Consider the following 27708-nt stretch of genomic DNA (forward strand, 5'->3'; position numbering starts at 1 on the left):
AGTTTTAGGCAATGTTCATACACAGTAAAATAATACCAACATACAAATGGAATTTGGAGTAAAGATAAATCAATGTGTAAAAAGATGAAATTAATGGTAGGCTTTAGCCAAAAACTGATTGGAAATAATGAGCATGTTAATTATTTTTACCCCATACTTAATTACGGATGTTTTTCTCTATTGTGTGTGCACTGATGGTCAATTCCTTATAGACTTTAGTAGAGCACATTATTAGGCTACAAATACACACTTCAAAACATATCAGGGGAATGCAGCCGTCTCAGTATATAGACGGCTGCTAATTAAGATCATGTTCTTTATTAACGGCTGTCTTTTTAACAAGAGATCCGCGTTCCTCCACTATGTTCCTGAAGTGGGAGCATAGCCTTACATTGAGTGTACAGCTGTATTTTTTTCACTCAAAATTACTGACATATTTTGCTTTACTTTTACTGTGTGTAAACATAGCCTTATAGGCATTTTTTTTATCCAGTTTCCAAGGATATTTCATATTTACAAATTCAACAGGTAACAGGTAAACAAGAATGAAACATAGCAGCATAAAAGCATAAAATGCCACACAAGTAGGAAAGTGACATTATTTACCAATACATGTTCAGTTGAAAATAGATTTAATTATCAGAATGGCGGCTGCATATGCTGTCTGGAGCATCATTGGGCGGGAGAAAGAAATTAAGCATAATCCCTAGAGCCCATCCAATCAGCTACAGGCCCCTCTGTGATGTCAGCACCTCCTGTCACCCCCTATATAAGGCGGTTTGTTTACGGAGGTGGCCAGTCACCTGTGTGTGGAGAAGAGAGCAGGATTGCAGCAGGCAGTTAGAGCAGAGGAGGGAGAGACTAACAGAGTGATATAGGGACAGAGAGGAGAGGAATGGCAGAAATTGGATGATTAACTGGCTCATTGACATTTTTTAAATTGTGATTTTCCGATTTTTTTACACTTTTACAACATGCTTTAATAAATTTTCCCTTCTGTAACAGTCCCAGTATTGTAGCTACTATAGTTTTGGCTGTTTTATTAAAGTTAGTTAAGATTTGATTCGCGAACCTTAACAAGTTTGACCGAAAATTTGCAAAGCTTCTGAAACAAATTTCCGACTGCTTCGCTCATCTCTACTTATAACGCTTTTATTTTTTTTATCTATGGGGCTATTTTTGATCTATGTGACATGTCATTTATTTGTGCCATGATCTGTACTTCTACAGGTACCTTGCTTGCGTACACGGACTTTTTGCACACTTTGTATTACAATTTTTCTATATTTATTGCGACAAAAAAATCAGCAACTTTGCACTCTGGTGGGTCTTTGCGTTTACGCCATTTACCAAGCGAGATCAGGAATGTGATAATTTAATAGTTCGGGTGATTACACACACGGCAATACCAAATATGTTTGTTTGTTTATTTATTTATTTTTATTTATAAAATGGGAAAAGGTGTCATTCTCACTTTTATTAGGGAAAAGGATGCTTTATTAATTAAAAAAACTTTTTTTTTTTACTTATAAATTCATTAGAAGTCCCTCTTAGGGGCTTCTAATACAACTACACTGATCTCTCATAGATCCATTAGATCAGTGCTGTATTGCTCTGGACTACTGCAGCCCAGATCTATTGGTTACCGAGCCAGGATCAGTGTCATTCCGACTCTGAGGGCCGGGTTGGTAAGAAGAAGAAATCACCCCTCCACGATCGCATTGTGAGAGGGTGATTCCCCCTACTAGACACCAGGGAAAGCTTAAATGGCTTTAACCCCTTAGGGACACAGACATTTTTGGCATTTATGATATGGCCAAATTTTTTAAATTTTACACTTTATGCATCAATAACTTTGGAAAGCTTTTACCAATCCTTGTGATTCCAAGATTGTTTTTTTTCGTGACATATTCTACTTTATGATAATGGTTGAAAAAATTCTAACCAAAATACTGTGTGAAAATATTTTGATAATTATGGCTGTAAATAATGATTCTGCTCTGTATTTTTGACCCTAGTTATCAAAATATGGCCATATAAAAATGACAGCCATCCAAAAATATCCCCAAAAAGAAAATTGCTGCATGAACATAGCCTCAAACAAAAAGAAAACACAATGTGGTGTATGTACAGTACTTAATATATTTTATAGGGTAAAGTCATTTTAAGAGCACACAGAAGTATTCTTTAGCAATTCCAGGAAAACCTCTTAGCACCAGATACCTGGGACTGCAAGCATGTAGGTGTACAATGCGGTTCCACTTAAGGACCCTCACTATTGTTGTGCACAGTTTGCAATCAAATATTTTTGTGTTAATGCAACTCAAGTAGCACTTGTTTTAAAGTAAACTTGGGTCTAAATCCTCCAATATCTCTTCAAGTGAAAAAAAATAATAATGTGTTGTTACCCAACACAGTAACAGCTTTTATCTTCCCTCTTCCTCCAGTAATTATGCGCTACGATGACTGTAATTAAGGCTGCTAGAAAGAGGTTAAGGTTGCACTGTTTCCTCATAATACCCTGCAATTTGAAATAATGGGATTTAATTTGAGGGGATACACAGAAAATGCGAGACCTCTCTGAGAATAAAATAGTTGATATGCTTTTCATCTATAAATTACCACTGTACTGCTTAAATGACCACATTGGTTTCAGAAGCTAGAAGTGAAGTCCTCGTGTAGGTCTTTGAGTAAAAACTACTATCCAAAATGTCTATAAACCTGTAATATATTAAAGGGAACCAATCACGCCGAAAATCCATCTTAAGATAAGGAAACGTGCTGGCACATCACCCAGCACGGTTCCTAAACATCCCCCTGTAACCTCCGTGCCCCCCTCCATCAGTCAGTAATCTTACTTTGAAGAAGTCCCGCGCTGTATGTAAATTTCTGGCAAGTAGTCACAGTGGGCGGATTTAGTCAAGGTGGGCAGGATCAGTCACAGGTCCTGGGCGTCTGTAATGGCTGTAATCCCGCCCAGAGGGGCGTGCTTGAGGTCTGCCTTCCATCCACGTAACCTGGGGGCTTGCGTTTCACGTCGGCGGCACACTGACGTCATCCGCACGCAGCGCCGCCATCTTCCAGAGTCTGCGCATGCGCAGTACGTCGGCGTCGTCTCCCGCCGTACTGCCCATGCGCAGACTACAAAAGACGTCTGCGCTGTGTGCGGATGATGTCAGTGCACCGCCGACGTGAAACGCGAGCCGCCGAGTCACGTGGATGGAAGGCGGACCTCAAGCACGCCCCTCTGGGCATGATTACAGCCATTACAGACGCCCAGGACCTGTGACTGATCCTGCCCACCTTGACTAAATCCACCCACCGTGACTACTTGCCAGAAATTTACATACAGTGCGGGACTTCTTCAAAGTAAGATTACTGACTGATGGAGGGGGGCACGGAGGTTACAGGGGGATGTTTAGGAAATGTGCTGGGTGATGTGCTTAAGATGGATTTTCGGCGTGATTGGTTCCCTTTAAAGAGAAACTAACAGCACAGATATGTATGTATAAGTGCTGCCAATTTCCAGATACCCATTTAGGCTATGTTAACACACCGTAGTTTTGCGTCCGTCATTTCGGTGGGCTGTCATTTTGAGGTCAAAAGACAGCAGTCTTTTTATAATTACCATACATTTAAAAAGACGTCCGTCTTTTGGTGTCAAAATAACAGCCGTTTTAATAAGACCGATGCAAAATTACAGTGTGTGAACATAGCTCAAGGGAACTTTGCATATGTACCTTATCTTGTTGTCTGATCCAACATCTTTGTAAAAAAAAGTTCTTTAGTTTCAGGCGACAGTGTCAGAGAGGCAGGTCTGTGACACTGTGCCTGTCCTGCTCTCAGTTCATGGCTGCATCATTATGCCACTCCCACCTCCTCTGAGCATGATTGAAAGTGACTCATCTTTGACTACGTTGAAATCCAATATAATCATCCTTGGAAGAGGCAGGGCCGACCTGGAGACTGAGATGTTTTCTGAGAACAGGGAGTGTGCAAACAGTGTCAAAGAACCGCCTCTGTGACACTGGGGCTGGAAATTAAAGATAATTTTTTACAAATATGCCAGATCAGACAACCAAGATAAAGGTAGCCAAGCAATGCTCACTTAATAGGCAACTGGAAACTGGCAGTATTGATATATGCATATTTATACATGAGTTTCTCTTTAAGTTGCATCAAGGCTAGAAATACAAGTGCAGCCTTTGGTGCACTAAGACGCTAAAAAACGTCTGTTGTTCGACACTCAAAACAATGGCCGTTGGGTGAACATAGCCTTTGCGGTTATATATCAAGGTCTGCGCTTAGTGCAGACCATGAGAAAGTCGCACATTTTTGTGCAAAGCCCATAGATGGTGAGAGTGACGGAAGGTTTTAGTACTGTATGTAAAAATCCATACTTTGTGCCAAAAGGTAATTGAAAAATATTTGGATAATGACCTACACATCAAATCAGTTCATCCCATCTTATGGTTGTATTTATGGTACACAACAGTCAAAAATTCTTTTTATAACCTGCCATAATAAATTTGAGCAAAAGGTAAATTTTTTTCCATGTAATGAGTAAAGTCAAAAGTTCATAGTGTAGATTTAATGATAAAAAGATGACTTTGAGAAGAGGAATAATTTTGCTAAAACCCAGCAATCGCCCTGAAGAGATCTGTCTGATTTATACCCCCACTGAGGGATTGCGCTGAAGACATTCTTGCTAAGAAGGCTTTTAATCTTGGTGATAAAGTATCATACATATGTTCTGTATGCAGATATCTGTAGGATGTATTTACATATTCTCAAAGTTCAACCTCATTTAAAAGATTATGGATATGAACCACTGTCATTGTAAACTCCTCATCTGTGACTTATAAAGTGTACTTTTCTAGTCATCTCAAAGTTCTTTTTTTTTTTTTTTTTTATATCAGCTACTTTATATTGAGCAATTAGGATACCATACAGTTTATCAAGGCGTCATCTAATATCATTTAAAAAGAAGAAAAAGCAAATGCAAATTTCTCCTCTCCTGTTCCCACTGAAGGAGGCCATCTTGTAACATAGATGGCCGAAAATAATGATCATGATCATTAATAGTGGCCGTCTATTTAACAAAACTGTCGCCTTCCACCAATATTATTACTTAGTGAAAACATAGCATATGACCTCTACCTCTATATTTACTGTATATCACAGTCCCCTCATATTAGAGATCCTTACCCTTTTGAAACATATTTAACTTGGCTAATGGCAAAGGAATGTGAGTACATAGAAAGATAAAAATTACAGATTCAGAATCAACGTTGTTAAATCTTTGGACTGATAAGTTTAGGAAGCGTTTCAGAGGTTACAGAGTCCCCTTAAAGTTGTTCCATGTTTGAAACAAGTAATGTTTAAGAAATGTGCCTGATCATTACACCATGTATGTTGCCTTGTGTTATGGGTGGGGTGTGTGTGTGTATTTTTTGGGGGGTTTAGTATGTTTAAAAACATGCTACTACTGTGATAGGTATGTTTTAGAAAAACTCTATTAACAAAAAGGAACATCTTATTCAAAGGATTTTATACTGATTTACAGCCCCAGTCCTCATTATGTTGTCTCGTCACCACTAGGGCAGTCAAACAGACTCTGGTTTACAGGTGTTTATAGGATAAATGTAATATAGGCATTGTGTCAAGTGACTAATAAAAGTTGAAGTGGTACTCTGAACCATCATGGACGCTGATCACAATTGCTGGTAATCCACCACTGTCCTCAGCTCTCCTGGGTCAATTGTCTCCTGGAGTCAATTGTCACATGGCCTGTTATAAAACCATGCCTGGCAGCAGGATAAATTCATTGCCAGTGAAATTAATGCTGCTGCCAGACACCATTTTAGAACTGGCCACCTGAGGTAAGCTGACAGATGACTAACTAGTTTAACTTCATCCAGTAGAGCTGTGGACAGCGCGTACTGACACACAAAATGACAGGACAAGAACCATGTGACAGCTACACAGCTATCCTCACACTGTCCTCAATCTGTCCCTAATACCTAATTAACTTTCTATAACTCTCTTTAACCCTACCTCTACCTATCTCTCTCTAGCTAGTGTAAAAGTATGTGTTCAGTTCACTGAACACTGACATGGTCCAATATATAAAGTAAAGAAGAAAGTGTGACGTTGCGTGCCCTGCCCAGTTGTAAGGGATTATGGATACTTTTTTGTATGCATGCTTTTACTGCAAGGTAATGTATTATTTGCGTCCGCCATTTTGGATGAACTTTTAAAATATTTGATTTATTCCCGAATCAAGGTTTTTTGCAAAGTTCCAAGAAATCTCAGTTCCGAAAGTTCGGTTTGCTCATCACTGCTAAATACAACTGTAATTTTGAGTGAAAATAAAACAATGTGTGAGAAAATGGGAAAAAAAGGCCACAAGAAGGTCATGAATAATTAGCATGTTAATTATATGGACAGGCCTAATTAATTATGGTCGTTATTTCATACAGGGTTTGCACCGCTGTCCAGTTTACCATTGGCTTCAATGTAGCTGCATTACTAGATTTGAAATATTTTAACCTCCAAATTACACCCATATTTTACTTTTATTTAGCATTGTATAAATTTAATCTAAAAGAAAAACTCTTAACTATTTACAGCAACCAATTACAGCACAACTTTTATTTTTCACAGTGCTCTTAAAAATTTGAAGTTAAGATGGCCTCCCACAACAGCTGATCTTTCCACAGCTTTCTGACAGTCAAGCCTTAGAGTGGCTGGAAACTGTCTCTGCAGAGAAGAGGCAGTAACCATGGGTACAAAAACAAACATCAGTCAAAACCATTTCTCCCCCCACTGGCATGATTTGTCTCCAACTCACTCCTGCATTATTTGGTTTTTATGCAAAGCATTATGGGGGAAAAATGACACACAAGGTGCAAACTTTAAAAGTGGGCGGTCCATGTGCAAAAATTAGCAAATTTTAAAGTTGGGGTTTGTTGAAAGCATAGATAAATGTGCCCCTCTGTGTCCAGCCCCTTTAACCCCTTTAGCCCCAATCAACCACTCCAACACTGCAAACAGGTCTTTAAATCCCATCAGGGATACAGTATTTACAGGGAGTATTAAGAGCAACATACTAAAGATTCAAACTCTGCATTTATTCACACTCATGGTTAGGTAATGTCTCTCTTGGCTATTCTGCAGTTACACATAGAATGTATGACTGATATTTTAGATGCTTTACTGAAATTATTATTTTTTTAAAGAGGCAGATAAGCTACATTCTATTTACAGTGACACCTATTGGTTTACTCTTCCTTAAAATCTCTGTTAATAAAAGTTGGGAGCATTGTCCATAGATATTTTTATGACTTATGGTGCATTTACACGTAACGATTATCGTGCGAATTTGCGCGATAACGATCGAATTCGAACGATTACCGTACTTGTAAACGCAGTGAACGATCAAACGACGAATGAGACATAGTTCGTTTTGATCTTTCAACATGTCATCAAACCGTTGTTCGCAAAAAATTCGCTGTAAACAGTCGTTGTGCGATAGTCCGGCCGCCCACAGCCCCGTCCGCCGCCCGGCCCCCCGCTCATCTGCAGCCCCCTGCGCCGGCTCGATGGCCACCCCCGCCGCTCTCATCGCCGCCACCACTCCGATCGCCACCCGCAAGGCAAGGCAAGGCAGCACTGATTGGCTGAAGAGGAGCCGTTTGAAATTCCCGGCTCCCCTCTTCAGCCAATCAGTGCTGCCTTGCATTGATTGGCTGAAGAGGGGAGTCGGGAATTTCAAATGGCTCCTCTTCAGTCAATCAGTGCTGAAGAGGAGCACTGATTGGCTGAAGAGGAGCCGTTTTAAATTCCCGTCTCCCCTCTTCAGCCAATCAGTGCACTGAAGAGCGGAGCCGGGGATGTCTGAAGACCTGCTGCGCGGAGCAGGTAAGGTATGACCGCGTGCCGGCGGGGGCGATCGGATCGGCGGCGGTGGCGGGGGGGTGGCAATCGGAGCGGCAGGGGCGACCGGAGCGGCGGCGGCGATGACAGCGGCTGAGGTGGTGATCGAGCCGACGCAGGGGGCTGCAGATGAGCGGGGGGCCGGGCTGCGAGCTGAGGGCCGGGCGGCAGGCCGGCCGGGCTGCAAAACGATCGCAAAATGATTTTTCTGTATGATATATCGTACCATTTAAACGCTGATCGTAATGAAAAAAAAAACGTTACTCTGACATCGTTAATCGTACGATTGGGCCAATTATCGTTTCGTGTAAACGCACCATTATAATCTAAAATCTTTCAATCTTAAGCCTGACAAGATGTGTGCAGATCAATATTAAACATGCACAATTAGGTGCCAAATCTAAAAACCTTATATATAGTAAATAAGCCAACTGTGGCTTAATCAATATCTCTGCGGCATAGAAAACACATAGACATTTAGCCAAAACAGTTCTCTGATGTTTGAGAAATTCACAAAACAAGCAGTGCTCTTTCAGATAGTAGTTTGCATTATTATACTTGAGGTCCTATCTTAAAGGTCTCCTATCTATCTAAGAGGCTCACCAAATTGCACAAGGCCCTGTATGCCAATATTAGTGCAGTGTTATGAGCAGATAAAGAGGTGCTGGTAAATTATTAAAGGGAATCCGTCAGCTGCAATTCACTTTCCAAACTGCTGATGCTGTTAGATAACTGTTAGTTGAAGGAGACAAATGGTAGCTTTCGTATATCCAGCTGTGCTTCCAGGATGTAGAAAATGCTTTTATGGGTACAAGGAGTCAAAAAGGCTTTCCCAAGCTCCTGATCTGCTTGATTGACACCTGAGGCTGAGCCTGAAGCAGGGTCAGGTATGGGAGGGAGAAGTAAGGAGGTGTTACAGCCTGATGGGCTTAAAGTGGTTGTCCAGTTTAAAACTTTTTCCTTCCTTTCTGTTCCTTTCCCAAATTTATACATACCACCCATGTGCTTCCAGTTCCGGTCTGGTCATTTTTTCCTGACTTTGACCACCTCTACAGCTGCACAGGAAGTTCTGTAGTTCTAAAAATTTCTATGTCTGTTGTCACAATACATGTACTGCCCTCCATTTTGTGCCAATACATCACAGAACGTCATAGCACTGGGCACTCCTGGCAGTGAGAGAGTCCTATTAGTTTGTTACACTCAGTGTCACATGTTCCTTTTTAGCCATTGACAGTGCTTGTCAGGACCTTCATCACATGGTCCCTCAGAGCCAATAGCATCACAGAAATTGACCCTGCTGCCATATAGTGAACCTCAGTGGCAGTCATATACATGCAGGGACATCACTGGACCTCAGTGGCAGTCATATACATGCAGGGACATCACTGGAGCTCAGTGGCAGTCATATACATGCAGAAGAGCTGGCTGCCTGTGCTGGCAGCATCTATCATGTTACAGCAGAGACAGCAGCATCTGGGGACATGGGGAGGAATCATATGGGGAAATGATGGCTGGGTGCTGGTGTTTTTGTGGTTCTTACATTAGGCTAGTGGTCACTGGGGGAGGGAATGTGGGTGTAGTTACAAGAAGTAGACTGGGGCGGGGCTCTGGCACACAGAAAATGGTGGTCTATGTAGTTTAGCAGGTCCCTTGCTCAAATAATCCAAACCAGGAAGTAAAGAAAAGATGGGTGAAAAAAAAAACGCCCACAGTGGCCCCAAAATGTAGCGGATCACAGCAGAAATTGCTAGGGGGACTTGGGTAAGCTAGAACTACTACGTCTGCATTTTTTTTTTTTTTGCATAGAGTTGAACATCCTCTTTAAGGAGCTTGAGAACACCTTTTTGACACTTCAATTGATAGAATACCAACATTTTTCTACATTTTGGGAGTGCAGACAGATATATGAAAGGCACCATGTGTCTCCTAGTCCCAACAGCTATCTAACAGTGTCAGCAGTTTGTCACATGAATTGCAGCTGACATAATCCCTTTAACTCACAACCCTGTCATTAAGTCATCACTTTTTTGGTTGCGGATCAGTCAGGCACCTGGATTAATTTTCTCGGGTATAGCTGTCTGGAATTTGCTTTGGCTTTATAAGTCCCAGGTTAGCAGTATCCAGATCCAGATCTTTCCCTTGGTTTTTCCCTTTCTCTTGATCTTAGCAAAGCACTCACCCTTGTAAGGCCGGGTTCACACTGAGCAAAACTAGCGGAATTCCGCGGCGGACAATGCCATTAGCCTCCCTCTCAAAATGTGAGTCTATGGGAGGCGCACGCTGCTGTTCTCACATCGTCTCTCCGCGCTAAAGAATGAACATGTTCACTCTTCAGCACGGACAGAGCAGGAGCGCGCGCCTCCTATAGACTCAAGTTATGAGAGGGAGGCTAACGGTCCGCCGCGGAATTCCGCTAGTTTTGCTCAGTATGAACCTGGCCTAAGGGTGACCCTGCAAACTGTCCGCTCTTGTGTGCTTATGTCAAAAGCAAATGTATACTATGTCCAAAACACGTTTCTAAGGTTTCATGTATCCCTCATATAAGAGGGAAGAGAGATCACAAAATAATGGTAGTAGTAAACCTTGCAGCTATCAACACAAATAAGAGGTGTTTGTGTAATTAAAAAATGCAATGCTTTTACTATTATACCAATGTAAAAATTTTAGAAAAGAACATTTTTTTGTACTTGGAACATCCTATTTAGCAAAGATAAAATCACTTGTTCTGCCAATTTTGTGTATGCTTTGGGGCGTTTAGATGTATCCACTGGTAATAAATGAATATTTAGAAGGTAAATGATTTATGTCTGTTTATGAACACTACACCATTCTAAGATGGAGATACTGTAAAGTAAATGAGAAAAGATCATTATCCACAACATGTCCTGTTTAACCAAGAGATAGTCAATAAAAGTTATTGATTTAATGTACCTCCACCTAAGTGAGGTTTGGCAATTACACAGCGTGTGAGTATAAGGCAGCCTACGCTGATCTCTTAAAATTTACTAAATGTCATATTATTCTCTTAGGGTGGTTACACTAACTTTACTGTTGCAATGTAATTTCATCAGTAAAATGAAAGCACATAGGCATACACTGGACAAGGTGCTCGTTTTTACATTCTTGGTTTGTCCCATGGTTGCAAACAGTACGGTTGTATGTAAACAGTAGTACACATATTTTGCCCTTGTAAATATTTTTAGAAAGATAACAGTATTTGCACCCTGTATGTACAATTAAAGGAACATAGAGTCCATGGATTCAAAAACATATCCGTGTTGATAATTTGCATGAAGTTATATGGAGAAATACAGTACAATACAGGTGTTGGGGCCGATTCAGAATCCATTGGAAAAAATGTGAATATTTGCCATTTTTGATGAGTGCCATGGAATATCTAAAGGACTTTCTGGTACATGATCTGGCAATAAATATGAGTTAATATTTGGAACCTATACACATGGCAGTGCTGATGATGTTGCAGTTTCTGACTGCAATCCATTGACAAAATAGACACAACTAAACTGAAAAAAGACTGACAAAAAGACTGACGGAAATACTATGTGTGAACATAGCCTTAAATTGCACATAAAGAACGCTGCCGAGACAATGTTTTTTGTGGGGTCACTCCCCCTTCCTCAATTGATCTGCCTATCAGGGCAGTTTTGATGGCGCATCATCTTAGCATCAGCACTCAGCCTCAGTGTTACTTTTAGAAAGTAATGGGTCTAATATTTGGATAAATATTTTTCTCATTTTATCTCTGAAAAATTGATACATCTTGCCTAATGGAAAAGAATTAAACAATTTAAGTCAGTGATATATTTTCATCATGGATATGACAAAAGACAAAAATTCTAATAAATGTTAAATGACGTGAAGACAGAAAATATCTTCTTCAAAATCATTCTTACTGTCTGCTGCTTAAAAATCAGCAGTGTGTGCAATGTGGCCTCTGAGCAGATGTGACAACTGGTGAACACAGGATCCATTGGGAAGGCAACATGCACTGGAATAAGAAAAATTGCCTGCAACCAAGAAGAGAAGCCCTCATTTAGATTCAGTTAAACTGTACTTGGGGATTAGGAAAGAATTACAATAATTGTGGAGACAATAAAGGCAGATGCTGGACAATAAGAATTCTTAAGCAAGAGACTAAACAAACATCACATATGTAAATGCTTCTTTTGCCGACCAAAGTGGTCTCTGGATGTTTAAAATTATCATGGGCAGAAGGAACAGCAATGCATCTGAGCACACATCAACCAACTGCTGCAATTTAGAGAAAGCAATTAGCATAGAAGAACATGCAAAGCAGTAACCAAGATTTCATTTTCTCTTTATTGTTTTCCCTTACTTCTGTCACTTAGAACCAGTAAGTAATCCTTTTTATGTTTTGTTTTACTTAATCGTATTCCTTTGAAGCTGCAATGTTGAACAAGTAAAAAGAAAATATAAAAACACTTTAATATATAAACAGCCCTGCCATCGGTTTTCATTTTAATTTATTAATTTTATTTTAAATTCAATAAATTAGTCTTTTTATTTTTTTCTATAAAATTGGTATGGAAAACATGATTCATTTCAGTAATACAAAAGACGTCTAATAACACTGTGTTTCCCATAAAATAACACAGGGTCTAAAATCATGTTTTCCTTCTGAAAAGGGCTAGGGCTTTTGTTGGGGTGGGGCTTATTTGGGAGAAACATAGAACTTTGTTCCCCCTCTGTAGTTTTTACCTGTGATGTCCCACGACTGGTATTTTTCTCTTCTTCTGTGTACCCGTCAAAAAGCTTTTCTCTCAGGTTAAGTGGTGGATGAGGTATATATAAGTTTTCCCACTAGGTGCAAGTGTTTTGTATGTTTATATATATTTCTATGCTCAGCTGCAGAAGGTTATGGGTTAGTGTTTCTGTGTGCCATGTGTTGTGTGCTGGCCACTAGGAGGTGCTCTTTTCTTCTCTACCTATGCTCTTCCTTTTTTCTCCTGCGCACACTTATCCCCACCACTCACAGGCAGGCGCACAAAGGGCCCCTGTAGGACGAGTTTCCCTGGTGGAGGAGGTGCAGTCAGTCTTATCCAGATTCTCTGTGAGATAGGACACAAAAGACAGCCATTCCTGCGGAAGTTAAGCCAGGGCTTGGCTGATGCCAGGACCCCTGTCAGGGATACAGTAAGTTGAGTCTAGCCACTAGTGAGAAAAGATGCAACTGGAGACCAACAGTTCTTCTACACAAACAGCCACTTATACTATGCAGTGCTAAGCACACCCCAAGGAGAGTAGTCCCCAAGGAACACCCTGACCCACACCAGGAACATGTCAGAAAAGTAAAGGGCAGTATCATGAAAGACATAGGAACTAGTGTTGAGGAAATAAAGACAATTCAGTATATTTTATTGTTAAAGATGGCCCCCATATCCTGGACAATGCCTAAAGGAGAGAGTCTGTGTAGGACTATGTAATCCATGAGCTATGTAATACAACCCACTATGCAAATAAGAAACCTGTCATTGGCAAATAATAGCCTGGCATCCTATCTATATAACTCCCCTCTTTGTTCTGACTTCTTTCTGCTATATAACCTTCTGTAACGCTTATAATAAAAGAGTTTTACCTTGACATGGCGTGAGAGTGGTTCTTCATATATATATATATATATATATATATATACAGTATATATATATATATATATATATATATATATATATATATATATATATGAGCATACCTAATTTGGAGCAGATAGACAACAGTCTGGTACAGATTGAGTGCCATCCACCACACTAGCAACCAGTATATGAAGGTCTACGCATCCTACTGTGCAGGGCAGGTACCTGGGAAGACTTGGACACCTAGCTACACCCAGATAACCACAGCTGGGGCTCGTACTACATGGACAGGTTCTACACCACCAGAGGGCAGAAGGCAGTAAGACAGTGTCAAAACGTGAGTATGAGAATCACTCAAGATATCTCTCAAGGTTCTGACAGAGTACAAGGCTACATTGGGTTACTCTACTCTCTACTCTACAAGCACTGCTGCAACTCTTCTCAAGCACCTACCTCCAGCACTGAGGTCAAGCATTAAAGAGCATGTAAAGATTTATTTCTTGTGAAACCGTGTACTGTGAACTACAAAACTTCCAGCAAAGTTGTTATATATTTATACTAATGCACGTATCATCTTCTGTCTGCACCTATATACACACCACTGCACACCTTGGTTATTTTTCCCCCGTCTGTGGATGGCAGTACCGGTAGTCCAGGTGGGTCAGTTGACACACAGGACTTCCATGACAAGAACCCAAGGGACCCACAACAACTCGGCAGGTTACCGACCATTTGGGGAACACAGCCAGCCATACACAAACAAGCAGGTACCAATATCACACCTGTGTGCTGGACTAGCACTGGTGTCACAACAGCCACAGTAACACCTATATTGTATAAGCTCTCTGTAATTATTCCCCCATACTGTATTCCCCCTCTCTCTTTTGTAGTTAGTCCCATACGGTACACCTCTTTTCTCTGCTCTGTAAACATCCCTCATACTGTATACCCCCTCCCTCCTCCGGTCCTCTGGTGGGCCAGTCCAACAGTGCACACAGAAAGGCTGTCAGATCAGCTACAGTATGCCCATTCTCCATATCTTTGACATCCCATGACTGTAAGGGACCATTCACACAGAGAAAACAAATGGAATTTCAAGCGGAGCACATGACGCTTGAAATTCTGCCTGTCCCATTGTTTCAGTGGGATTTCTCATGCGCCTCTGCTTTACACTTTAAATTGACATCTTGCACCAAAATGAAAAAATGCCTACTGGTCTGGGTGATTTTACTGCCGTATATAACTGTCCACAACAGACAAGTTGTGCATTTAACCATAGTGATTATGAAGACAAGAGTTTGAAAAATCTTTAAAAACAAAACAAAACAAGAGTTCTATGTTACTCACCAGCTGTAGAACATCAGCAGAAACCATCTGCATGCAGCACATCGCTGTAGCCAAGGCACAGACAATTGTAGAGATGATATTCAAAGCACACACACTGAACAACAGGTCCTGTAAAAGATGCAAAGAAAACCATCAGGTTTTATCTTACAAATGCATGTGACAGGACTGCAAACATATTTAATTGGTTTGATAATAGCGGCTGTCACTTGCTATCTATCCTGTGTGGGATTAATTAGTTTGCACTTGTGCTTATTCAGATCTTAACCCCTTACCACTGAACTCTTCCAGGACACTAATGCATCACAGTTCTGTACTTTTCGGCATCACAGCATATTCAGAGGAAATTGTATTAATATTTCTATGGAAGTTTAGCTTTACTGGGATACCAACTCTCTGTAGATAAATTAGTGGTGGTTGCCATATTGCAGTCAGAGTTTTCTTCCTCTAAACAAAGACAACATTCCTAAATCACCATTTATATGGCTATTGTGTTAATGCCGTACACACTATAGAGTTTTAAACAAGACTTTGGCTGAGTTTTCACATTCACATTCGGAATGAAATCCAAACGTGATCCAAACCATGCCCCACTTCTTCATCAATAGCAAAAGTTGGCAATAATCACAGCAAAATCACACAGAGGCTATGTATCCACTACGGGATCATAGCCTGGAAAGGCGGACATCTGCCCCTTTCCCCATTATGATCCCGAAGTGGGAACATAGACAGATATTGGGGAGGAAATGGGGTGGTGGTCAACCAGGGCCGTCTTTCCCATTGGGCAGGGTAGGCGGCTGCCCGGGGGCCTATGACTCATGGGGGGCCCCAGTGGCAGCCGCCTACCCTGCAGAAAGGAAGGGAAGCTGATGAGCCACGCTGTGCCCCCTCTCCCCAGTACATTACAGGGCCGCACTACGCTGTGCATTGCCCCAGCGCTCTCCTCTCCTCACATAAATAAGCTGCATGGCCGGCCTGTGATGTGGGCGGCTGAAGCTCCCCCCTTTGTTAAGCCCCGCCCCCTGTGGACTGGTCCCATGTTCCTCCTGGCCTGGGACTTCCTGCCCCCAGCAGGCATTGGGATGCTCATGTGCGGGGCCTCACAGCAGCTGCAGGAGATCAGCAGTGTGGAGAGCAGGAGGCTACAGGCTGCTAACCTCCAGCTACACAGCGGCCTCCAGCTACAGGGCTTCCTGACCATCCCCCTCCTGTCCTGTGCTCCACTGCAGGAAATGTCAGGTACCTGGGGCTGTAGATAGCAGGGAGGTCGGGACAGAGAAGAGGGGGGAGTCTATATCTGGGCTGAGAGAAGAACACACACACACACACACCTACCCCTGTTCCCCCATAGCTGTCCCCTCTCCCCCAGGTTGCTTTGCCCTGTCCACCTGTAGCTGATCTGTACCTCCCAAGCTGCAATGTGCACCCCCTCCCCCCCAGACTGCTGTGTTCTCCCCTTCAGGCTGCTGTACCCCCATACACTTGAGGCTGCTGTACCCCCCCCCCAGACTGCATGTATGGCCAGGTTTGCACTATGTAAAGACAAGCCTAACATGTGTAAAGATTATTTATATATATATATATATATATATATATATATATATATATGTGTGTGTAAAGATTATTTATATATATATATATATATATATATATATATATATCTTTACACATGTTAGGCTTGGTTCCTATTTGTGGTTTTGTTTTGTTTTTTCTGCTCTTGAGCATTGAAGGAGAGGAATGACCCCCCCCCCCCACAGATGCTGCAAAACTGCTCCAGACAGAAGGATACACACATACAGAACAATATGCATCCATACAGAACGATGCACACCCATACAGAACCATACAGTACAATATACATTCATACAATACAATATACACCCATACAGAACCATACAGTACAATACACACCCATACAGAGCCATACAGTACAATATACACCCATACAGAGCCATATAGTACAATATACACCCATACAGAGCCATACAGAACAGTATACATCCATACAGAACCATACAGTACAATATACACCCATACAGAACCATACAGTACAATACACACCTATACAGAGCCATACAGTACAATATACACCCATGCAGAGCCATACAGTACAATATACACCCATACAGAGCCATACAGAACAATATACATCCATACAGAACCATACAGTACAATATACACCCATACAGAACAATATACGCCCATACAGAACTATACAGTACAATATACACCCACATGGGGCTGCACAGCACAAGGTTGGGGGTAGGGGGGATGCGGGGACTTGGATCTTGGGTCGGGGGGCCCAGTTCACAGCTATGCCCAGGGGCCCATCGTTTTGTTAAGACGGCCCTGGGGTCAACCACATTCAGATTGCATTCCAAATGCATATGTGGTGACACAGCCCTAAAAAATTCTATACATTTTATATAATCTAGCTCAAGATCCTATCCTGTGCTGACGAGGCTCAAAAATAGATCTCATACAGCATAGATTACATTATTTATTGAGCAGATGCCTGAAATTAAGGTAAATGGTGCATTAACATGAAGGACACTTTTTCTAAATTTGAGGGCCTTTGCAAAACTCATAATGTGTGGGTTTTACCCTAGGCTGAAATGTCAAGGAGGCAGGGCAAAGCTACTGAAGCACTGCAGCATTGGCACTTGGCCCCACCTCATTGACACTTAACAAATACCTTATTTTACTGTTTCTACAAAGATCTTCAGCTTTAGAAAAGGTCATGTTTGTGTCATTGCATCATTAATTGTCAGCCCATGTTGGGATAGCATGTAGATGGGCTAATAGATTCACTTTAAATTCCTTAAAGGGGTTTTCCTGGCAAAGTGTATTGTTGACCTATCCTTAAGGGGCCTATTCCACGGAGCGATAATCGGCCTAAATGGCCCGGGGATTATCGCTCCGTGGAATAGAGAGAACGATCAGCCGACGATCGTGTCATTGGCTAATCGTTCATTTAGGTTAAAAAGTAAAATCATTGGTCGCCACCCGCGCATCGCTACGTGGAATAGCTTCACGCGCGGAACCGGGATAAGGAGAAGACCTGCGCCTGGACAGGTAATGTATGAAACAAGGGCTGCAAGGACATCGGTAATGATGTCCCTGCAGCCCTTGCTAACGATTGTCGGTGGAAAAGGCCCAGTAAACTAGCGCTGATCTAGCAGATCGGCGCTCATTTACATCGTTTATCGTGCCCTGTTCGGTCCGTGGAATAGGACCCTAAGAATGGTTAATTATATCTGATCAATTAGAGTCTAGTATCCAGGACCTTTACTGATCAGCTGTTTGCCAGGAAGAAGAGTTGTGTTCACTGGGATATTAAACTGCAATGTAAACCTGGACATAACATTTTAACATATGCCTAAAATAAATTACATGGTAGAGTAGATAATTTTATTGCAACGTGAATTCTTTTAATCTCTTTAATTTCCTCCTTCTTACCCTATTATACAAACTGCACAATTGTACAACCTAAATGGAAACAAAGGAAATTATATACTAGTAGAATGGCATTGTCAGCACACATTAAACTTGTTTTTGAATGTATAAGAAGGTCTTTTGGTAGCAGTTATTGTTTACAGATGGTACAGATGGAAATGTACTATATACGTTTCTGTTTTTAAATATCTCATTTCAGTATGAGCAGAGACTACCGATCTGTATGAAAGTTTGTTTTCACGTTGCTAAAAAAAATTAAACATCCTAAAAGGAATATGGCATCCACATTTTTTTTACTCATTTGAGCCAGATACTAGAACATGTTGTTTTTTTTTCTAATCGGTTTCTATATTATAGACAATTTTTTTGTACGTTATAATCAAGGGAGCCATCTTGCTCGAGTTGCTTGTGACAACATTCAAAGATAGGGCTGGGGGGTATTCACTATAGAGTGTGTGTGTGTGTGTGTGTGTGTGGTGGTAGGGTATGATGAGCACTGAGCACCACCTTTTGTAAATGGCCTGATCCTGTCTTATCTATAGTTATGCATCACCTTTCACTGTAATCCTGCAGCTGGCAGCTGAAAAGATTTATCTACAGAACAGGAAGTGCTAGTTTAATACTAGGCTTAAGGTCCCCATACACCTTAGACTCTGATAGGCTGTCAATCTAAGGTGGGTGGATGGGAAGATGGGCGGTGGACGTCCATCAGTTATTAAAGGTGTATGGGGACCTTTACACTTCAATCACCCATATCCTCTATCCACAACATATTCAGCCGTCAATCTAAGGTGTATGGGGGGGTCCCCTGAATGATCACCGACAGATCCCGTTCCACCACATCCCAAAGATGCTCTATTGGATTGAGATCTGGTGACTGTGGAGGCCATTTGAGTACAGTGAACTCATTGTCATGTTCAAGAAACCAGTCTGAGATGATTCTAGCTTTATGACATGGCGCATTATCCTGCTGAAAGTAGCCATCAGATGTTGTGTACATTGTGGTAATAAAGGGATGGACATGGTCAGCAACAATACTCAGGTAGGCTGTGGCGTTGCAACGATGCTCAATTGGTACCAAGGGGCCCAAAAGAGTGCCAAGAAAATATTCTCCACACCATGACACCACCACCAGCCTGAACCGTTGATACAAGGCAGGATGGATCCATGCTTTCATGTCATTTCTATCAGCTCGAACCAGTCTGCCCATTCTCCTCTGACCTCTGGCATCAACAAGGCACAGAACTGCCGCTCACTGGATGTTTTTTCTTTTTCGGACCATTCTCTGTAAACCCCAGTAGATCAGCAGTTTCTGAAATACTCAGACCAGCCCTTCTGGCACCAACAACCATGCCACATTCAAAGGCCCTCAAATCACCTTTCTTCCCCATACTGATGCTCGGTTTGAACTGCAGGAGATTGTCTTGACCATGTCTACATGCCTAAATGCACTGAGTTGCTGCCATGTGATTGGCTGATTAGAAATTAAGTGGTAATCGTGCAGTTGGACAGGTGTACCTAATAAAGTGGCCGGTGAGTGTATGTTATTGTTGTTGCTTTGTTGTACTGTGTACATGTGATGTGTATTGTGCTGATTTTGTGCATTTTGGTCCTGGGCACCTCGAACTTGGTGGTATAGTTATGGCCTTTCATGGAAGATGGCAGTGAGAATGGGTGGTTACTGGTAGCTAGAAAAAGTAGGTATCTTTACAGGTGTAGTTCTATGAAGAGCTTGTTACACATGGATGTTGCTAGCCTATGTGTGATGTGCAGGCCTGCTGTCCACCAGGGGCCACAGTGAACTTGTGCATGAGGGAGAATTAGTGGTCTGTAGACCAGCAAAGGACTTGTCAGGGTCAAAGTGGATTTATTTACTATAGAAAAATCAGTGGGCTGGGAGCTATAGAAAATATAGAATATATTTTATGGGAGAATGGCAGAGCTGGAAATGACCTACAGATTAATTTCTAGTAAAGCTACATAAAAAAATTGTTTGCAAAAGTGTAATGGGCCGTGTGCAGTGTTAACTTGTGGAGTTTGCTAGGTCTGTGAGAGACATCAGGATGGGAGGGGACCTAAGCATATTGGTTATGCTTTTCTCATATTTAGGGGGGGCTACAGCTACAACTGAGTGCATGAGAGGCTGCGTGGAACGTCAATGTGCAATGGAAAACTTGTCTGCCCTAAAACCACAGGGTGGCCAGCTTTAGTCGCGTAGTATATTGGACTAAATAGAGTATAGGAGGAGGGACTGAAATAGAGCCAAGAATAGTAGTGACCCTCCTTTTCTTTGCATTTAACAATATGGTGTTATTAGGTTACACTGTAAGTTATTACCTAGATCTCCAGGAATCAGTGTGAAGTTAACACTAACTAGAGATCTGTGTGAAGTTAACAGTGACAGGAGAAGGAGTCATACTTATTGTTTTTAAAATGATATTCAAGTTTTCTTCTCGAATGTTGAAGTATATAGTGTCACTTAATGTGATTATGCAACCACCAAGTCTCTGCCTTATGCATGATTTGTAACACCAAGATGTGTGCCACTATTGTGCAAGGAAAGCTCTGTATTAACTAATATGGTCTACAAGGGGAAATAGTCTTACGCAAGGCATGTGAAGCTGGATCTTAAAGTGAATATGTCAGCTGTAATTCATGTTCCAAACTGCTGACACTGTTAGATAGCTGTTAGGTGAAGGAGACAAATGGTACCTTTTATCAGGGCCATATTTACCACTAGGCACCCATGGTCCGGTGCCTAGAGCAGCACCATTCAGGAGGGAAGCCCAAGGGAGCACCTCCCATTCAGACTGGTATCTGAATTGTGTGGGGGGGGGGGGCTTACGGTGGAATTGTTCAGGTCTGGTATGGCCGTTTTATCCAGTCACAGTATGGTGGTATTGGTCAACTCTTGTGGTGAGAATTCCTTCAAACAATATGCAGACGGCTCCAATCATTGATTCAATGTGGGAATTTGTTTATGTTTTAAGCCGTTAAAAACCATGAAAAACACAATTCAGACAATGTTTCTCCATGTAAAGAAATGCATGAGGCTCTCCCACTCTCCCCAAGATGGGGCGTCTTGAGGTTTAGTGCCTAGGGCAGCAGCCACTGTTAATATGGCCCTGCCTTTAATATATCCATCTATGCTTCCAGAATGTAGAAAAATGCTGCAACCTAGAATGTCTCCACTCTCCCATCCCTGCTGGATTACCACCTAGAAGCTCAGTCCCAAGCCGAGTAAGACATGAGACGAGTAGAGAGGTGTCACAGCTTGTTGCACTTCAGGTCACAGCTTGTTGCACTAGGTTAGAAAAGTCACTTTTTCTTTTTTTTTTTAATTATAGAACTAAAGCATTTTTCTATGTTCTAGAAACACCAATGGATATATGAAATGTACCATATGTCTCTTTGACCTAACAGCTATCTAACAGTGTCAGCAGTGAAAGCAAACAAGGGAAAGCTTCTTCATTGTGATAGAAACTGAAGATACAAGAAATGGGCCATAATTGATACAAGAAATGGGCCAGATGACTATTTTGCATGAGGAATGAATAGCACAATCTAAGTTTATTTTTTTTTGCTATGGATACAGTATGCTTTAACTCTGTATAGATTTGTAGCACAGAACCATTACGCCAGCATTTCTAGATGCTGCCATACTACTTGGCAAAATCTACATTAACAAGAGACTCCTGACTGCTAATCATGAGAGTGTGCTCTTCCTCATACAGAAGTAGGGCACACCTGCCTTTCCTGCAGTGAAAGGTTACAGCGCAGCAATACAAAATAAAACAATTAGCATTTCACTTTTAAGGTATGAATAAAGCAACATAATTACTGTGAAAGAGCATGCTAATCAGACATAAGTATTATGTTTACTGTTACCATGGCAATGTTAATCAGTGCTCTGTATTCCAACAAAACAACTTTTGATCCTCACTACATCTTTTCTGGGTTAGGCAAGGTATACATCATGTATATATATATATATATATATATATATACACACACACATACACGCCGCATGTTGATTTGTTTACATCATAGTGACAATGGATATACAGTGGTACCTTGGTTTAAGAGTAACTTGGATTAAGGGCGTTTTGGTTTAAGAGCTCACAGTTTTTCAAAATTGTAACTTGGTTAAAGAGCATTGTTTTGGTTTGAGAGCTCCCTGTGTAGTGTACCAGAGCATGGTTCCTGTGGCTGGGCTGAGGATGGCACCTGTCTACAAGCAGTTTATTGTCTATTCTAGGAGTTAACATGTTTTATGTGCAACTATTCTGTGTATTTCTGTGTACCAGTAACTGGCAGGCAGAGATGGGTTACATGCTTACACTGCACACTACACAACAGCGACATCTACTGACCTTAGTGGGAACTGCTCTAGGTAGTGTGGTAAGCTTGGAAGTTGCTAGAAGGGGGTGTGGTTATGCAGATAGGCCCCCTATATAAGGCTGGCTGTTGCAGTGTTTAGCTGAGACAGGAGACAAGCTGAGACAAGAGACAGGAGACAAGTGACCAGCTGTAGAGGGAATAACATTACCTCAGGAGATCACCACAGAGAGAGAAGCTGCTGAGGGGAACAAGGAGAAAGATCTTACACAGAGCAGCAAGAGAACAGACAGCTGGAGGTGAGAGAAAGAGAGACCTTGAGAGACAGTTTGTCAGGTGCCCCCTGAGGAAAGGGGCAGCACATATACAGTCAGTGGGAATCCTAAAGACAGACACCCAGTGGAGAGACTTGGCTGTAAGGGGAGCCGAGTTAACTTAGGCCTTGGCACCCATCTTCCTGACATTCGGGGGGTAGGATTGACTAGGACCCCTGGATCCTCTGGGAACCGAAAGTTGTGGCCTAAGGCCCGGCCCAGTAACTTTGCAGGAAGCTCCCTGGCAGACAGGGAGGGGAGAAGCAGACTCAAGCACCATTGGGAGAAGTCCACAGGATCATAGTGCTCACCAGCGTCCCACACGTACTGGCAGACCAGGACCTAAGGCAGGTCGTCTCTCTACACACCACCAGGCTCTCACAAGCACAGTAGCTCAGTCAAAGCCGCCAGTAGTCACTGCTGTGTACCAAAGGACTGTATAACACCTGCAAGTCTTACAGTAAAGGAGTTGTTGTTACACTGCCTCCCTCCTTGTCTCCCTGTTGTCTGGTCCACCTGCACCACACCACCATCAAGGGCCATATTACCAGGCAGCAGTATTTTGGGGTTGGCCCCGGGGGAACTACAAGTCCACACCACCGACCACCTTACACACGGGTGCAGCCCCCCTACAGAAACCGCTGCAGCAGCCACAGAAGAGAGAGAGATACCCGGGAAGCGCCAGAGAGTCCCCCTGTACCTGCAGAAGCCCTCGTGCCCACCTGTGACCGTGACAAGTTCCAGCCATCCTGCAGGTATAGCACACTCTCCCCCTGCAGCCCTCAGTGCATCCCCTCACAGAGGAGCTCAGCCACACGCTCAGGAGAGACTACCATCACCATCATCCTCTCCTCACTCCCCTCACTCTCTTCCCATTACCCCGGCTTGCTGCATGTTCTCTTTTGGCGTCACGAACAGGATAGGCTGTGTGCCTGTCACAAAGTACCGACACCTCAGCTGTGAGAAAACCGCCCTCAAGTGTGTGCTAGCCGCAAAAGAGGGGGAACCCTGCATCTCCATAGACTGTGAGTGTACATTATCGGCCTGAAAGCCTGCCATTAAACTGTTCTTGCATTGTAAGAGACTCTGTTCCAGCCCTGAAGGAGTTAAAGCACCGCAATTGTTTGCTGCGCCACAGCCTGAACCCGGAAGTGATAGTGCCCGCGCAGACGCTCCGTAACGGAGCCTACCACCATCTTAGGCTCCTGCTGCTGCCTAACCATCACAACAAGTGAGTCTACATACTGTTCCTGTCAGCGATCGCTGTGGTGTGTGTGCGACTGTGCATTAGAGATTATCCGGTCGGCTGCAGTGATCCCGCTGTGCGTGCTCTTAAAGAGACAGTACCATATATCTGCAGAAGCACGGAAAAGGTGCTAAAATGTCCAGTTCTTCAAGTGACAGTGACTCTCCTGGGCCTAATGCCACTACCGCTGCAGGCCCAATGCCTCTCACTCTACCCTACTACATGGGGGCTCCCTGGCTGCCCCGTTACCGTGGAGACGCTAATACTCTTAGAGGATTCAGAGAACAAATGATGGCCACCTTCAGGATGTATCCTTTATCCCAAGAGCAGCAAGTAGAAATGTTGATGGGACAATTAGAGGGACCTGCCCTTAAAGAGATAAAGTCATGGTCTCCTACTGAGAGGAAGACAGTAAAAGACATATTTGCTAAACTACAGTCTGAGTTTGAAGCACGCTCATTGTCAGAGTTACAGATGAGGTTCTTTGAGAGACGACAGAAACCTGGAGAATCACTCAGAGACTATGCTTATTCTCTCCAAGAATCTATGGGAGCCATTATCCAAGCAGAACCCTCTGGGGAGGCTCATGCAGACAGAACTTTGTTAGAGCGTTTCATAGAGGGAGCCTACTCTGAACACATCCAAGGCCAACTGAGAATGCTTGCTGAGCAGCACCCTACTCTCCCTTTCCAGGAATTCAGAAGAATGGCTGTTCGAGTGCTAGAGAGGGGACGACATCAAGAGCCTGTCAACCTGTCGGGCCATCCAGCTGTTGCCATGAGACCTGTCGTTCCTGTCTCTTTGCTTCCTTCCACAGGTGCTCCACCCGTGATCCAGGCTGCGCAAGCCCCTGCATCTGATGCTGTTTCCCGGTTGCAGGAGCAACTGGCTTCCTTGGCCAAGACTGTTGAGACTCTATGTAGACGTCTAGATGACCTCGCTACTCACCCTCAGCCGTCCAGTGTTCCTGAGACCCCTGTCAGGAGTTTTCCAGATGCATCACCTCCTGTCTACAAGGGTCCACCTGCAAGGACTGCACCAGATAAGGCAAGTCATCCCAAGCCTACTTGTCGTTATTGCCACAAATATGGACACTCTGCTGACACCTGCTTTCAGTTAAACTACACATCCCCGAGGGCGAGGACCGCCCCTCGGGATCAGCAGATCAAGGTCCACCTCGAGAACCGCTCTGGGGCCCTAGGTACATCTCGTCCTGCCCGAGAGTAACTATCTATCTAAATGGGGTACCCTTTGAGGCTCTTATTGATACTGGGTCTCAAGTGACTACTTTTCAGAAAAGTGCATATGAACAGTACTGGGACGTGTGTGACTTAATTCATCCCCCTGAACCCTGGCTCAATGTTATTGGCAGTTCTGGTCACCATATTCCCCATCAAGGCTACTGGGAACCTACCATTCAGGTTAATCATCTCATGTTACCCAGGCAAGGTGTTATTGTGACTTCAGTTGAGGATCATGAGTTTCCACCTGTTGTGTTGGGGATGAATGTAATGAAAAATTGTTTTGGGGAAATTCTTGAGTTGTTGCATGCATCTCTGTCCACAGCTCCACCACCTACCCAGAAGGGAATTCAGAGCGCCATCAAGAATATCAGCGCACAACAGAAGTTCAGCAGTGGATCTGGAGACATCTGCAGAGTACGTATTTGTGATTCCAAACCTATACTTTTACAACCTAATGCAGAAACTGTACTTTGGTGCCGCGCACGCCCTGGTGTTGGAGGAGAGGACTATCAAGCTCTCCTAGAACCCATTGACATCAAGGAGCGAGCACTAGTGAAGGCCGCCAGAAGCCTAGTTACTGTGTCTCAAGGACGAGTGCCAGTTCGTCTAGTCAATGTTGGTGACAGTCCAGCTACTCTTCCCAAGTTCTACGCTGTTGCAAAGCTCTCCCAAGTCACATTTGAAGACATTGTCAGTAGTAAAGCAGCAACCTGCTGTCAAACTGCTCGAGTCATGGACAGTGCAGAGCAGAGGCCCCAGGAACCCTGGTGGACCCAACTTGATATTGGTGATCCTGCTACGCCAGCTGCGCAACTAAAAGGCGTACTGAACATTGCATGCCAGTATCAACAAGCTTTTAGTCGACATCCACTGGACTTCGGCAAAACCACTTTGCTGCAACACACCATTCAAACTGGAGACCATCCGCCAATCAAGGAGCGGCATAGGCCTCTACCACCTGCTATGCACCAGTCAGTCAAGAAGCTTTTGCAAGACATGAAGGATTCAAACGTTGTCAAAGATAGCCAGAGTCCTTGGGCAGCACCCCTTGTGTTGGTAAGGAAAAAAGATGGAACCATCCGTTTTTGTGTGGATTACCGCAAACTCAACAGTGTGACCCACAAGGATGCCTACCCACTTCCACGCATCGAGGAGTCCCTCACAGCTCTGGGGAAAGCTGTTTACTTTTCTACCCTGGACCTCACCAGTGGATACTGGCAGGTACCAGTGGCACCAGAGGATCAGGAGAAGACCGCTTTTACCACCCCAATGGGTCTCTACGAGTTTACCAGCATGCCTTTTGGGCTGTGTAATGCCCCGGCTAGGTCCCAGAGGCTGATGGAGCGATGCCTTGGACATAAGAACTTTGAGAGCGTTCTACTTTATTTGGATGACGTGATAGTCTATTCCAAGACTTATAAGGAACATCTCGAACATCTCACAGAAGTTTTCCAAGTTCTAATCCAGCATGGGCTGAAGATTAAGCCATCAAAATGCCACCTCCTCAAACCACAGGTGAAGTACTTGGGCCACATAGTGAGCGCAGAGGGAGTGAAACCTGATCCAGAAAAGATCTCAGCAGTTCAAGACTGGCCTACACCAACCACTGTTAAGGAAGTGAGGAGTTTTCTCGGATTCGCAGGGTACTACAGACGTTTCATACCGCAGTTTGCCCACATATCCGAACCATTGCAAGAACTACTGAGAGGGCATCCGCCTGAAGTTCGTAAAAAGAAGTTGCCCATCATCTGGACTGACCAGCAGGAGACTGCCTTCCAGACTCTTAAGAGGCTTCTGACCCAGCCTCCTATCTTAGCTTACCCTGACTACCAGCTTCCATTCCGCTTGTACACCGATGCCAGTTACCTAGGCCTCGGAGCAGTCTTGTCCCAAGTGCAAGATGGGAAAGAAAGAGTCATTGCCTACGCAAGTAGAGGTCTGCGAGGTGCAGAGAAGAACGACCAGAATTACAGTTCTTTCAAACTGGAGTTCTTAGCACTCGTATGGGCAGTGACCGAGAAGTTTAAGGATTACTTAGCAGTGACACCCTTCACTGTCTTCACTGACAATAATCCATTGGCACATCTCAACACGGCAAGACTTGGAGCGTTGGAGCAACGCTGGGCATCAAGGTTGGCAAACTATCAATTTACTGTGAAGTACCGCTCCGGCAAGGTCAACATCAATGCCGATGCCTTATCCCGCCTACCAACAGA

General features: G+C 43.2%; 1 protein-coding gene across 1 annotated transcript in view; it reads right to left on the bottom strand.

Annotated features, from left to right (window-relative positions):
• ENTREP2 (endosomal transmembrane epsin interactor 2) overlaps positions 1 to 27708 on the bottom strand; it is a 559705-nt gene that overhangs the window by 89351 nt on the left and 442646 nt on the right. The window contains exon 5 of the mRNA XM_069956552.1: positions 14898 to 15005. Within this exon, the coding sequence (XP_069812653.1) occupies positions 14898 to 15005 (108 nt within the window). The remainder of the gene's footprint in view (positions 1 to 14897; positions 15006 to 27708) is intronic.

Source organism: Dendropsophus ebraccatus, chromosome 1 (assembly GCF_027789765.1).
Source record: "Dendropsophus ebraccatus isolate aDenEbr1 chromosome 1, aDenEbr1.pat, whole genome shotgun sequence".
NCBI lineage: Eukaryota > Metazoa > Chordata > Amphibia > Anura > Hylidae > Dendropsophus > Dendropsophus ebraccatus.